Raw genomic sequence first — 15446 nt, forward strand, 5'->3', positions numbered from 1 at the left:
TCCCTTTCTCTTCCCCTCTCTCCTCTCTCTCTTCTTTCTCTCTCTCTCTCTCTCTCTCTCTTTCTCTCTCCCTTTCTCTTCCTCTCCCTCTTCCTCTCTCTCTTTCTCTTCCTCCCTCTCTCTCTCTCTCTCTCTCTCTCTCTCTCTCTCTCGCGCTGTCAATGCAATGGACATCATCATTCTCATGGTCTTCATCACGGTCCATGGGACCACCCACACTGGCCGGGCATATTTATCTAGCCCAGCAGGCGTACTGATACACACTCCCCATCTCTATCCATGCAGGAGGGAAAGGTCACAGATGGGTAGAGGGATGCCGCAAAGCAAAGTTTTGGCAGAATTCAAAAACACAGCCATCCAGTTGACCGGCGATGACTGGGACCTGCCCTGTGCTGACTGAGGTCAGCGCTGCTTTACCAAGTGAGGGTCCAACAGTGCAACATGCATCAGACAACCATTCTGAGTGATCTGCTCTTTCACAGGCCACTGCCATGCGCTAATTATCTCCCCTTGCTTTCGCAGGCACATCTGCCAAACAGCCAACAGTCCATGACCCAGGGCCTCCAATCGAGCTCCGAAGAAGAATCTGAAGGCACCCTCCCCGAATTCCCATCACAGCACTCACTCACACCCTCCACCAGTGCAGAGACACACCTCTGGGACCTAGCTTTAAAGTAACCTCGGAATCACAATCTGATGAGCTCATCACACTTTCTGATCCACAACAGGCAGAGGCAGGGACTTCCCAGGTCCGTGGCGCACCGAGGATTGCTGGAGGCCAGAACGTTGCTGAGTTAGATGACAAGCCTCTGGACTCTGTCATGTCACAGTTGCTGGAGTCGCAAAGGCAAGCTAGAGAACAACAGGAAGGGATGTCCACTTCACTTGCAACGTACGATGGAGGAGTCCTTCCATTTTCAGGCTGAGGTGATAGCAGCATTGCAACGTACCGAGGTCAACGCTGGCAGCATGGCAGCTGCCATGGAGACCTTGGTCCAGGATGTCACTGCTGCGCTAACTCTCACTGATGCCATAGTTGGCCTCCAACAGTGTGTATGCGAGAGGGGTGCTGGGCAGCTCGATCTCACTCCAGCTACCCCTTCTGCTCATGGAGTCAGCCTGGGGACCTCAGGCACCCATAGGGAGGAGAATCAGGAGGTGCACACTCTGGGGCCATCCACCCAGGTGACTCTGGGAGTGACCGGCCCATCTGAATCCTATCTTCCTGTGACCTCCACAGATCCAGCTCACAGGCCGAGCAGGGTGCCACTGCCACACAGCAGGACCCTGAAAGCAGGCCCGGGCCCTCCAAGTCTTGGTCCCCCACAGGACGCCCGCCAAAGTTATCACAGGGTGTCAGTCAGCAGGTTGCCTCTACCTCTGCTGTGGATGTCTGGGGAGCGGCAGGATTAGGAAAGTTAGGTAAAAGTAGTTGCACAACCTGGGCACGGGTGCTGATCACTTGTACATACTATTCACTATGTCAATAAACTAAGAATGTCACCCTAACTGTGGCTCTGTGTTCTGATGAGCAGTGTTGTTGTTACTCAGATGTGAAGTCTTTCTTCACAAGATAAAAGGCAGGTGTCTCAGTCCAGGGCCTCTTCCCTGTGCTCTGTGCAGCCTTCAGACCACAGTGATGGTCCAGCCTCACAATCCCTGGAAACATTACTGATGCCTGCAGCTCGACAGTGCTGATCATTGCTGCCAGAACGTAGTGAGCAGGTGCCCTAGAGTTCTCTCATTCTCTCTGTGCTCTCGGTACCTTTTTAAGGTGGGGCTGGCCCCCATCACTCCAGCATCTGTGACCAGTGATGCTGTGCACCAGCTCCCGAAGGGTTGAGGTGCTGAAGGCGGACACAGCATCAGATGCATCTAAAGTTTCATGGCTGCGTCTCTGAGATGTTCCTGATCATGGAGCACAAGCGAGCTGCCCTTGGCCAGACAGGAGTCAGATATTCTCTGAGGCTATATGAAGGTCTATGGAGTATCCTCACTGCATGTTGTCATCACCCTCTGGTGATTGAGCAACTATTAAGGCCTCCACTGCATCTCCATGACGAGCCTTCTCAGAGGACATTGGTGCTGCGATAAGCCAGACTGGAGTCAAAAGTTCATAACTGTGATGTGAGTATCTGCAGGGACACCTCAATGCATGTCATCGTCGTCAACCTCCACAAATCTAGCAGCTATGAGGGCCTCCCAACTACACCTGCTTCACCATCGAGCCAGTGCAAGAGCCTCTTCCCTGTCGTCGTCACTACTGAGGACCCCCTCACCCTCATACCCGTCGGCGTCCTGATCGGAAGAGATGTGCAGCTCCTCAATCTCCTCATCCAGCTCCTCTCCCTGTTGCAGCGCCAGGTGGTAAAGGGCGCAGCAGACGACGATGTGTGACATCCTCTGCGGACTATATTGCAGGGCTCCACCAGACCGGTCCAGGCACTGGAACCATATCTGATGGTCTGCTCCACCAAGTTGCAAGCTACTGCACAAGCCTCATTATAGCGTTGCTGTGCTGCAGTCTAAGGCCGCCACAGGGGTGTCATCAACCACGGCCTCTTCGGGTAGCCCTTGTCCCCAAGGAGCCAACCCTACTGCTTCTGTGGACCCTGGAAGACTGCAGGGATCTGCGAGTGACTCAGGATGTAGGCGTCATTCTTCCTGGAAACTGTGCGCATACCTGCAGGATGCATTTCTTGTGGTCGCATACCAGCTGCACATTCAGTGAGTGGAAGCCCTTGTGGTTGATGAAGTCCACCGAGCGTAGTGACAGAGAACTGAGTGCCACATGAGTGCAGTCAATCGCACCTTACACCTGTGGGAATCCTGAGGTCTGGGCAAATCGAATCACTCTTGCATCCTGGCTGTCCTGGTCCCGGGTGAAATGCACAAAGTTGTATGCCATGGAGATAGCATCCATGACCTCATGGATGAATTTGTGGTGGCGGATTATGAAATCTGAGGTCACCTGTGGAGCCATGAAAGGAGCCACTGGCAGTGGATGCTCTCCATGTCACCTTGGTGCCAAGTCCTGCAGTAAGTGGCAGAGGTGAGCCAGGTCTCTCAACTTGTGCAGTCGTCGACGACACTGGTTCTTGGCCATCTGCAGGAATGGGAGACAGCATCTATAGACCCTGGGTGTCGCTAGGTGCCGACCAGCCACGGCTCGCTGTCGCTCCTGGGCAGTGTGCGCGGGAGCCCCTGCTGCCCCTTGAGGTTGCTGCTCCTGCCTTTGCGTGGCCAGGTGCCTCAGTCACTCTCTCCTCCATCTTCTACGGTCTCTGTGGGTTATCAGGCATACAGCTAGGTCACCAGGATCCATGATCCTGATGTGGTCCTCCTGCAGCATGAAAGAGACGTGGTTATCATGGCTGTATTTAGCACCTTTCCTGGCCCTGTGTGACTGCCCCTTAATGCTTCCCGGAAAAGTATGGAGCGCTTGGTTGCCCTTTGGTGCATCTGCATTGCTTGCATGGGCGGTCAGGCTAGGAGCCTGACCCCAATCATATATCACTGTGGCTGTGCCTAATCTGTCTTAGTTTCAGAGGCATGATCAATTTATGCAGGTGTCCCTAATGTGTGGCCGCTCCCCTCATTTATCTTGCCCCCCTCCTCGATTGCCTGTGCACGGGATATTGCGCCAGGACAGCACTCGCTCTTGACTCGCTGTTGTGAAACACTGCGTGCTTTCCTGCCAACGTGGATGGACGATACGGTGGGGTTCCAAGAGCCTGGCGGGATGGCCTTTTAATTATATGCTAATTTATTACAATCAGCTCCCCGCTGACTGACGGGAAACGTGGCCTGCCAAAGGCAGACAGAGCGGAAGATCGCAACCTGCCTTCACGCTGTCATGAAACGGGTCCCGCCAAGTTTTCCGCGCACTCCACCTATCACGCCTGCTGCCAATGGGCTCGGAAAATTCCGCCCATAGAATCTAAACCAGGAAGTATAAATTAGATTTAAATCATAGAAAAAAAGTAAATTAAAGATCAGGGGAGACAAATGGGACTCTGAGACAGAGAAAAATTGAGAGAATTTTTTTTAAAAATCTCCTCTAATTAAGATGTCACACCTGTAAAAGTTAATTTTCAGGACCGGAGAGATTGCTTGAGAACAATTTATCACTGATCACGCATTTTTTAAAAACTCCTGTATGCACCAGCCTACTTTTATCTGGCATCTTTATGGGGGAAGTTATTTGGGAAACTTCCCAATTTCATGCTGTTGCACTGACCTCAGTAACTACAGAGTCTACTGGTAAGGATTGTTACAGCATACTTTTATAGGAGCGGACTATCTCCAACAGCAACTTCCAATTTCTATGTTCATGTGCAGATGCGGGAATTTTCTGTCCGATTTACTCCATTTTAGTGGTCTTACTATTTTAATCTATGTAAAATCCAGGCCAATGATTTTCCTCAGCCAGGAAATGTGTAAACTTTGTTTTAAGCTTGATAAATCTCTGTATTGCAGCCAGTTTGACATCTTAGACCGCTAAAACCCCCCAAATGAGACTTTCAAAATTTATAGAATTGGAGAAATCGACCATTTAACTAAAACAGTTGGAGTTGGTGTTGAACCCCTGCTCGCTTTGTTCCTATTGCTGTTAGTCTCTTTTCCTTCAATAAACTATCTAACTTATTCTTGGCATAGTCTCTGTTTATATCACTAACTTCGTTAGTGCCATGCAGTCCTGTGTAATTGTTTTTCCTAATCTGAGTTAAATTACTTTACATTTAATCATGAGTCTATGCCCCCTTGTTCTTGATCCCTCAATCACAGTAAATGATTTGTTTCTGTTTAGTTTCTAATCCCTTCATAATTTTAAACCCTGCAATCAAATCATCCACTCTGTTCTAATGAAAACAGCTCAATTTTCCTATTAAGTCTTTTTAATTTGTATTTCCCCATACCAAGCAGTGTCCGAATGAATCTGCACTGTATCTTATTGCTTCAACGTCTTTTCAAAAATGTGGAGGCAAAACTGCATCGGTTTAATATAGTTATATGAATATAGTTAATTTAGTTTCCAGAATCATAAACTAAGCCAAATATTAATCCCCTTCACTTGTATAAAAGAATGCAAGTAATATGTTTTGCATTCATAGGATTAATCTGTAATAGCACAGATCTTCCTGTGCATCCATCTTGCATACGATAAAGAAATGATCCACTACTTATGGAAATTTAAAATTTTGAATTCACTTTCATTTATTTTTAAATTGCTGTACCCATATTGTCCAGTAACTTATAGTTTATTGTTAATTGATTTGCATTTATAGAGCACCATCACAGTGCTTTACTGCAGTGATGACCCATCATATTACTTCAATGAATTTGTAATGTAGAAAATGTAACAGCCAAGTTCTGCACAGGAAGCTTCCACAAACAGCAATGAAATAAACCACTGGATCATTCATTTTCAGTGTTGGTTAAGGGATAAATGTTGGGAAGGACACTAGTAGAACTGCCCGACTTCCACAAACAGCAATGAAATAAATCACTGGATCATCCATTTTCAGTGTTGGTTAAGGGATAAATGTTGGGAAGGACACTAGTAGAACTGCCCGACTCTTCTGTCGATAGTATTTTTTACGCAGCCTCTGTTTAATGACTGAACCGAAAGACAGCATCTCCGACAGTGCAACTCATTCCCAGTACTCTGTATCAGCCTAGATTATGTGCTTAAGTCTTTTGGAATGGGATTTTAACCCACAAGGAAGCAAATCCTGCACTCTGGATCCCCTGTGCCCAAAGATCTGTGGGTTGAGAATGGGCCTGTTCAGTCACATGAAGACACATGGCAGAAACTTGCAACCGAGTAGACACCGCCCTCGAATTGAGGGACAACTGACGGCCCACAACCTCCTAACTCTGAGGTGGGAGTGCTACCACTGAACCACACAGTTATACACATGTAAGTTATGCAAAGTTACCGATGTTTGGTTGATACGTTACACATTTTGCTATAAGCTCAGGGTTGCTTATGTTAGCCTTTGTTCTGTTGTCAAATATTAGTTTTGCAGCAAATGTACAATTTATCATCTAACATATTAGATAATTAGGATTTTTTGTGTTTAAAGTACAGAGTGTATCATAATAATGTCATAGCTAACTTTGAAAAAAAAATCTATGCTTTGAAACTGCCTATTTGAATTAGTGATTTGCACATTAATTGCCTGGAAGCATTTAATACCAAGTCAGTTGAGTAATTGTATTGGGCAAATTGAAGTAGACGTTTTAAGCAGGGTTATCATCCATGGTAATTTGTGGTAGGTGTTGAAACTGGCTAAGTTTGATTTTTGAACTCCAGTTGTTTGAGTATATCCAGGACAGTGTGTAGGGAATTGGACTCTACTACATACTAAACCCCAAAGTAAGAAAATTCTTGACTAGGATAACCATATTGGCAAATAGGACAATTACTAATTTAGAATGCAAACTAGCATGTTTTATTGTACAATAAAGATTCATAGTTACCATGCCTCAACTGGTGAAATGTTACGGTACACAATTTCGCCACGTGTTGCTATGTCTTTCGTGTGGATCCCAGGACTTCTGGGGGTCTTCTCTTGGTTCTTTGAACCTTGTCTCTTGATTCACAAAGTCCTTCGAGTTTCGCTTAGCCAGCTTAACTCTAACATGCATAAGAAATCCCTTTGCAGCTTTAGAACTTCAACTCTAGTAGATTCTTTTCTAACTTCCCAGGCTACCTTAAATGCTAAAGCTACACACTTCACAGCTGCCTGCTGCTTAGTGTTTTCTTTCTCCACTCCCTTTTAAGGCAATTACTTTACCCCTTGAAATCCTGTCCATACTGGATTCACCTGATCTCTAATACTGGATTCTTATGGTAATCCCTCAGCCCTGTGGTCTAATACTTAAATGTAAATGTCTACCCCTTAAATGTGACATATACCCATCGACTGGCAGTCTCCTAGGCAAATGCTAAATTCCTAGCAAGTGCTCTTCTCTCGCAACAAATGGCCCCCAGCAAGTGTCCTGTGACAAATGTTAACCTTTGGCAAGTGCAAAAATCTTAGTGATGCACCCCTATTTTTGTACCTTTTTTTTTGCAGGTAGCTTTGCAACATTTAGCTCAAGTATGTGCACCTGTGTCAACTAACAACTTCTTGCAACTTTTAACCTATGGAAAGAGCACTCCTAGCTTACCCACAACAATCTAACCTTAATTTGTATCTCCAACCAGCAATCCTCGGAGCATTCTAGGCCCAAGACCATTCTTCTAGCCAGTCAGGTTTGCTGCCTTGGCTTCCCTTCTAACTGCTAAACCATAACTTGTATCATTTGCTGAAGGCTACCTTCCTGGCCCATCAGCATTCTAGTTTTGGCTTCCCTTTACTGCTAAGTCAGACTTGCTGGAACCCAAATGTGTCCTAGCTTCAGTCCACTCCCTAAGGACCCATGTGTTCTTAAAGCTACATCACAGCATTTGGCACCTAGAGGTGCCAACTTTAAAACTTGCTTAACAACATACCCCAAAATTCATGAATCATCCCAATAATACATACAAATTAAGAATTTTCATCACTAAGCTTATGTAAAGTACAATTTAATAAAAGCCTTATCACACAAATGTGCCAATGACATGAAGTCTAACAAGTGTTTCAGAAACTAAAATGACAAAGATAACTTGTATATTGTTTCCACTGCTTTTGTTTTGCTTGCATTATTCCTTAAATATTGCATTTTACCACTAATGCTTTTGCACTACTTTTCCTGTCCTTTATCCATGTATTTTTAATGTATGCCCTTAAGAAATCAGGAGCAGACATGTATAGAAATGCACAAAACAAAGTGAAACTCCCACTCCATCCACGTAGGGAAACAATTGAATTCCAGCTCAATTTTTCCAAAACTGACCAATTGACAATTAATCCATAACACTATAATGGATAAATTCTGCTGCATTGATGTATTATGCTATTTTGTTTACAAATATACTTTTGGGCAGCTGTAAGGGGCACAGGGGTGAGAAAGTTAGATCCCTTTGCTTCCTCCCCACCACACCTCCAGAAAATTTATTCATTCCAATCTGCTTAGCAAATGCATTTTATTTTTTTCCCCCCCGTCATTTCCTCCTTCTGTTTCTCCTCTCCTAAAGACACTGACTCTTTATCTGGGTAACAGTTCAGTGGGCACGTTCCTTCAATACCTATTGGCCATTTTGATGTGTCAACCTCGACCAGTTAAACCGCCATGGTTACATAACCTCATGGCACTCGCATGGGAAATCTCACTGATGACAGTGCTCTTGTTACACCCCAACTCTACACAGCAGGGATCACACACATTCTCATCACATAGAAGGAAGGTGAGAGGCTGTACTTCTGAACCATTGTCTTGGCCAAATACATTTCTAAATAATTTCAGTAACTGCACAACCTGTTAGCTATTCTGAAGGGCTATTTGGATTTAACATTTATTTCACCGTATTGTAAATGTAGAAATGGCCATCCATAATTTTATCTTGTACATATGTATTATTTTTTACATCATGATTTTAATGTTCAGTGTTATTTTTAACTTTATTCCTGCAGAAAGAACACCAAAGCAGAAATGGAGCAAAAGTAACAATGTACTTTCTAGTGGGGAAAGAAAGGTAACTGGTAAACTTTTAACGTCAGTGATGTGAAATTCTGTCATTTCATTTTTGGTTTTCTCAACTCACTACTTTTCTCCCCAAAGCACAACCACCTAAATTACAAGATGAAATGTTCTTTGCGTCAGGCAGCATGGAATGCCGTTCCTCAAGTGCAGTCATTGACTGGTAGTAAAACACCACAGTCACGACGGATGCATAGTCAACCTATTTGTTTCCGTAATCACCAAAGAAAGATACAGAATTCTGAGCCACGACAGTTTGTGCCAGCACGGATTATTATTTCTCCTCCAGGTAATGATTTCACTTGGTTACAGTCAGTTTGAGCTCAAAAATTGAGTATGATTTGAAGTTTAAATAGGATGTACTTAAGAGTACACGTGCTTTGCAGCATAGAAACATTATTGTATGTTCAGTTTTCAAAATATAAACAAATACAATTGTCGTGACTACGTAAAAGGCGTTTCCTCAAAGTGGTCTGAGGTGTGTATGTCTGTCCCTTTTTTATTTGCAAACGATTCAAATTAAAAACAACCAGCAGCAAAGCTTCAATCTTAAATAGGATAAAGGTTAGTTTATTGCAAAAACACCACTAAGTTACCGAAGTAAAAGTAATAAAGTTGACTAAATATGTGCAAAGATTAAATTTAGATTAGAATAAAAGATATTTATACAGATGAATGGTGCTTGCAGATTGCCTGGACTCTTTCAGCAGACCAGCAGTTGATTTCTTAATGCCTTCCTCTTTGTCTTTCCTTGGCCAAGAACCCCCTCTATTGTTGTCTGAGTTCTTCTTGGGGGATTCTGCACCCTGGCACCCAAGATGGCTTCTTGCAGCCTCCTTTCTACAGTTCAAAACCACAAAAATGGCTGCTATGTTAATTTTCAATAAGTCATTATTTCAAACAAGCAAGGAATTAATTACGCTGAGGTCCTTTTGAAGTCCCTGCCTGTTTCCTATTCCCTTGGAAGCCACAGGGATTTTCATAAAGATTCAGTGGACATCCCAGGAGGAATCTTTGCATTTTAAGGACTCTTGTAGCCAGCTCTAGAGATATGATTCTGACGCAGTTTGAACAAACACAGAAAGGTGCTAGGTTGTCTGTCCACAATTCCATTTTGTAAAAGGCTTTTAAACTTGATCTAAAGGTTAGAAAACAGAAATGTACCTTTTAAAACAGTTGTCTTAAAATCTGTAATATAATTACACATTCGTGACACAACTTTATTACAACAATAAGTGTAGATTATTCCAAATTTCACAAGCCATATTCAAGGTACTCAACTGCGAATTATTATCTTTCTTCAATGATCAAGCTTAAATTTTAACATCTGTTATGATATGGCTGGTGGTAATTTCTGGGCTGACCAAATCCCAAAGGGAAACTTGGCCAAGCTATCACAATGATTTGCAATTTGTATTTTATTACGAGAAGGTATGTGAACTGAAGTCAGAAGTAAAGATTCCACTACTACTTTTAGAGATTTTACATATTGAATTAAAACATTTATTAACAAAAGAAAAAAACTTAAACACGAGATTACAGTTACATAGTTAAATTTAGTCTTACAACATTTCTCAAAAGATTTCTACTTAGCTAGACTCTCAAAATAAACACCCTTTTTCAGGCAACAGTCCAAATAGATTCTTTAATCTACAATACATCCAGTATTATCATCATAAGGCACTCACTTTTGCTATAAGGGAGATAGTTCACAGCTTCTCTCTCCCTCTCACTTGACATTGAAACTCCAAGGCTTTTAACAAAATCTTGCTTTCTGGAATAAGCAAGCACTTCCCTGGGGTGATTAGAGGCTGCTTTTCACAGGTCTGTCTTCACACAGCCCACCTTTCAAGATCTCACATGGCCACTTACCTCATATAGCTTTCAATGTTTCCTTTAAATATATTTTCTTCCCTTTTGATTCTTTAAATCCATTGTTCTAACCTTTCTTTGGAAGTTACCTTTCCCAGGATATAAAAATCTTTCATGTTATTACGGCCAGCACTTTTTTGAGAAAAGTGATTTTTGCCTGTTGTAAAACTTCCTGTTTTGCCTCTTGAAATTCAAACAGCTAACAATTCACTCCTCACTTATCTCCTAATGCAAATTCCCATTCATACTGTATCTACTGGTATCTCATCCTAGCTTTCCGATCTCCATTTCAAAATGCCTGCTTTTACACCTTGATGATTCAAATCTTGCAGTCTGACTGTCTTCAGTTTAATTAAATTAGTCACACAAGCCTGCTTCAGTATCCCACAGTATTACTAGGAAAAAATATTTCCTTTATAAATCAGAGGAAATTAGTTGCCAAATTCATTTGCATTTAGCACAGATTCACTTTAGTGGAGTCTTAGTTTGACAGATCATTAATGGGAATATTGCCACCCATGCACAATTCCACTTGTTAATAGTTCCATTATTCTAGGTGTCCTGTAATGCTTGTTATCTTGGGTTGTGTTACGGACCATGAGGAAAATATCCTATCAGTCTCCCTCCCCCCATTAGTGATTTCTTCCAACTTGTGTGATTGCAATTAGTAGCTATTGGTGCAATCCTCCAAATTAATTACAATCATACCACTGGGGTATTGCATGCCAGCAAATTCTACTGTCCTCAGATGTCTTTACATGTGGACTTTTGAGTTAGTTGTGGGTCTGTGCTGTATATTGTAGCATATTGTTTTATCTATTAACAACCACCATTAGGAATGGCAATGGAATAACTGCCCTGGTTTTGGGACAGTGAACTTCAGTTATTGCCTGGCACATACATATGAATATTATTTTGTATTTTATTTGCTATATTTTCCAAAGGTCTCTAGGCATGGCTGTTTAGTTGTTTATTTCTTAGAGTTCATGTGTGTTTTTCCCATATGATATCAAACTGGTAACTCAAAATAAGTTCAGTCAAAAATCTTGCCATGTTGAATGAGAATGTTGAGCATGAAGGCATTTTTTTTATGAAGGCAATTTTTTTTGATTATTTCATGGGATATGGGTGTCAATGGCAAGGCCAGCATTTATTGCCCATCCTTTATTGCCTTTGCGAAGGTTTTGGTGAGCCAGTAGTCCATGTGGTGTAGGTATTCCCACAGTGCTGTTAGGAAGGGAGTTCTTTGGTAAGAAAACATCCATCTTTAACAGCAATTGCAGATGGATGTTTTTTCCCAACTGTAAATACAATGAAATGTAACAATCAGAATGGTGCATTACCTGGGGGGAAAGACACTCACTGTTGCAAATGAAGAAAGGAAAAGTAACCATATAGAAATCTATTGTCACTTCACATTGTTTCCTTTGAACGTTTGGAAAAATCTATAGTCAAGAATGCTGTGTCCAGTTTTAGCCTTTTTTTGTTGAATTTCGAAAGTAAACGTGTCAGTCATGTCTAAATTAACATTTGATTTCTTGTTTTTAAGGACTTCCTGCAGTTGTGTCACCATTGCATTCACCACCTTTGTCAAAACATACATTCCTGTCAGCGAATCTTTCTCTTCAATCCATCCATGTTAAAGTAAAGTAAAATCTGTTCTGATTTTTTTTAAAGCAATTTAAATGTGCATAAGTCTTAAAGAAAATAGTTTACTGAATGTTATTTTCTAGGAAACAAAGTCATCTCACAATGTGGAAGAGGAACGTAATAACTTTCCAACTAAACAGACCCAGCCACCTCTTGAAACATGCAATGACCCAATGCCTGTCATGCTACAACAAAGTAAGTTTAAAGCATCAGATATCCATAATTTTATATATATATTTGCACTCACCCACTTTCTCATCTGTTGTGTTTTATTCTGAAGATATTAAAACTAAATATGGCAGGTTGATCAAAAAACAATATTAAAGATACACGTGGGATATCAGTGGCTGGACCAACCTATCCTCCTGGCCAACATAGAAATCCTTGGAAAACATAACAGAAAAATTGTGCATTTGATGGGATTCAGTGCTTTTTTTTTCTCTAACAGGATTTTGGATCTGGAGTGATTACCCTAAGTTTATATAGCACAAATACAAGTCAGGCATTAGGATTTAGAAATAAATTGAAATCTTAACACAAAATTGCCAAATTTTGGACTAGATTTCAATCTGCATTTTTTTTAAAAGCCATTGATAAAAGCAAAAGCTATCATTGTACCAGTAGAATCAGATGAGCTGTTTTTGTCTTGTGGAGCATAGCAATACCAAAAGACTCTTTAGATGTAGTTACGTCATTTCACATATTTTGGAAATCCTTTCCCTGCTTTAAGAAATTGTCTTTGGAATGCTGCTGCTCAGTCAAATAGAAAAGCCCTGCCCAGTGTTGAACTATAGTACTATTACCATATCACATAGTCAACATCTTGGCTTAGTCATTTGTTAGTACAGAACTTGAATATTGCTGAAAAAAAGAGACACTTTTAAACTTTCCGTCATTAGTAATCTTGTGAAGTGCCCTGATGAGTGCAAGACAAAAAGCTTAGACATGTCTCTTTTTCAGCAACACATTTGGCTTGATTCAATGAACGACTTAGAAGTGAGAGAACAGAGAACTTTTTAATATAGGTGCCTCCTCCCTGCCCCTTGAACTTCCATTCTTGTGCTGTTTGTCTTGCTTGAAAAGCCCTGAAAATTGCACTTTGTTGAATGAATTGTAATTGAGTCTGTAATGGCATACTAAGTTCATAATTACTCCTAAACACCCACATTAGCCCAGTGAAGCTAATTTTATATTTGTGGAAAGCTAGATTTCTCTATAATAAATTCCACATTGTAAAATATTTTTTTAAAAGTTGATCATTTTATTTTGGTTTCTATGTTAATATTTTATCTTTTTATCTGAAAATTTAAATTTTGAAGTGAAGGACATTAAGTATTTTTAGCTTCCTGGTTTGTGTGAATGTTTTGGGGTGACAGCTGCTTGCTTGCTTGTTGACATCACTGCTGCTGCATGTCGACTCATTCCCGAACTTGGTCACAGATTTAAACTGCTATCAAGAAAGAGGGAAACCATGCCACAGACATCGTTTGATGGGCAGCCTTCTTTGGGATCATAGGCAAGCGCAATATCGTTGGCCACAAAATCCAGTTCCTTATATTCTGTGTATTACGCATTTTGTTTTAGTATAACTAATAGTTGAAACTTTTCTAAATATTTCAGATGTGGAAGCTGCCCATCCTGGTGAAATGAAATCAAGTGGTGACAGTAAACTAACCCTGGAGGCCAAAACCTCACTTGTTCCAAAGAAGGTGGGATTTTTCATTTCTAGAATAATTATTTATGACAGAATTGAAACAATGTTGATGTCCATTTTACCTTTTAATGTATGGAATTATAACTTCTCTTGGTATTCTGACCTTTTCTGTAGTGTAAAACTAAAATGTTTCCCTGACAGAGTTTGGAAGCAAGTCTTTTGGCTTGATGTATCAGTCATTCCAGTTTTCAGAGAAGTCCTAAGTGACATGACACTTTTTTTTTAAAAAATAAGCCTTTCTTTACAAAGCCAGTTAAATTGTTGGATTAAGATCCATGAACAGTGAACCCTTTGGAGCAGAGGTTTTTGAAGCTAAAACAATAGAAGAAAATTTTATCTGACAAAGCCTTAAGCTCAGTCCAATCATGGAAGAGCTATACCAAAACTGATTTTCCACACCATCAGCTCTACAGAAGTTGTCATTTGGTTTGAGGACTGCTATTGGTGTGAAAACCATACAAACTACAGTTTGTTATTTCATTCTTTAGGTGATCTAATTTAAGGAGTATGTTAAGACAATGGAGAAAATACCAGGAGACATTAATTATGCAGAGAAGCTACAAAAACTTGAACATCTTTGCTAGGACATTGTGGGTTGTGGTGGTCTGAAAGAGATGTTCAAATTATGAGAAGGTTAAATTGTGTGAAAGTAATTTCTGCTGATCAGTTAGCTGCTAGTTGGGGGCCATACGTTTAGAATCATTAACGAATGAACAAAAGATGCAGTTGAGAGATTTTTATGCATTGGGTTCTTTTGCAAAAGTACTTTGTCAAAATCTGGGATAATTTCGGCTCGGCAATTATGCATTTCCATAGGGTGCTATGGGCCTTATCCTCCATAAAAGTTTGTTCGCATACAGAACTACTTTTAAAAACCAGTTTTGCATATACCATGGGATTTTGACTTTGTGCGCTGCACAAAACATTTTTCTGTTTTCAGTATCTTCATTTGATCTACTTCAATGATCAGTTTATAAAAAAAAACTTTTATTTGCCTCCAGACAATAATCTCTCATAAAGGTGTGGTTCTGATTGCTTGTCCAGCCATTTGAGACATTTAATTTGCAGGATTTGTTGATGCCAAACGTTAAGAATCTCAAACCCCTGTGCAATGAATCAAGCTGACTGAATCATTGATGATAACCTGCAAAATGCAGCACTTCCTAATTCTCATGTTGGATTGCCAAGTCTACTTCCAGATCAGCATTAATATCCTAGGCAACCACAAATATTTAAAGCCACCTCTCTTAGTCCCACGTTATTCGGAATGTGAGGTTTTGGCCTCCAGGGCTAGTTTACTGTCACCATTTGCTTTCATTTCATCAGGACAGGCAGTTTCCACATCTGAAATATTTAGGTTTCAACTATTAGTTATACTAAAATAACAAAATCAATTCTTAAATAGGGAAGGAACAAATGTGCAACTTAATGCTAAATTGTACTTGTTGGACTTCTAACTTTGAGCGTCCACACCAAGCTTTTTATCATGTAAGTATGTTTTATTTTAAAGTATTCTATTAAATTTGGAACAATACTAACTAACCACCCACCCCTCATCATAACAGCTAAATTTAAT

General features: G+C 41.0%; 1 protein-coding gene across 1 annotated transcript in view; it reads left to right on the forward strand.

Moving 5' to 3' along the window:
* The window catches only part of LOC144692210 (bromodomain-containing protein 3-like), a 90488-nt gene that overhangs the window by 58371 nt on the left and 16671 nt on the right, over positions 1–15446 (forward strand). Inside the window, exons 11-15 of the mRNA XM_078560781.1 lie at positions 8568–8629; positions 8716–8923; positions 12056–12150; positions 12240–12351; positions 13777–13865. Of these exons, the coding sequence (XP_078416907.1) occupies positions 8568–8629; positions 8716–8923; positions 12056–12150; positions 12240–12351; positions 13777–13865 (566 nt within the window). The remainder of the gene's footprint in view (positions 1–8567; positions 8630–8715; positions 8924–12055; positions 12151–12239; positions 12352–13776; positions 13866–15446) is intronic.

This window comes from Cetorhinus maximus, chromosome 17, assembly GCF_964194155.1.
Source record: "Cetorhinus maximus chromosome 17, sCetMax3.hap1.1, whole genome shotgun sequence".
Lineage (NCBI taxonomy): Eukaryota > Metazoa > Chordata > Chondrichthyes > Lamniformes > Cetorhinidae > Cetorhinus > Cetorhinus maximus.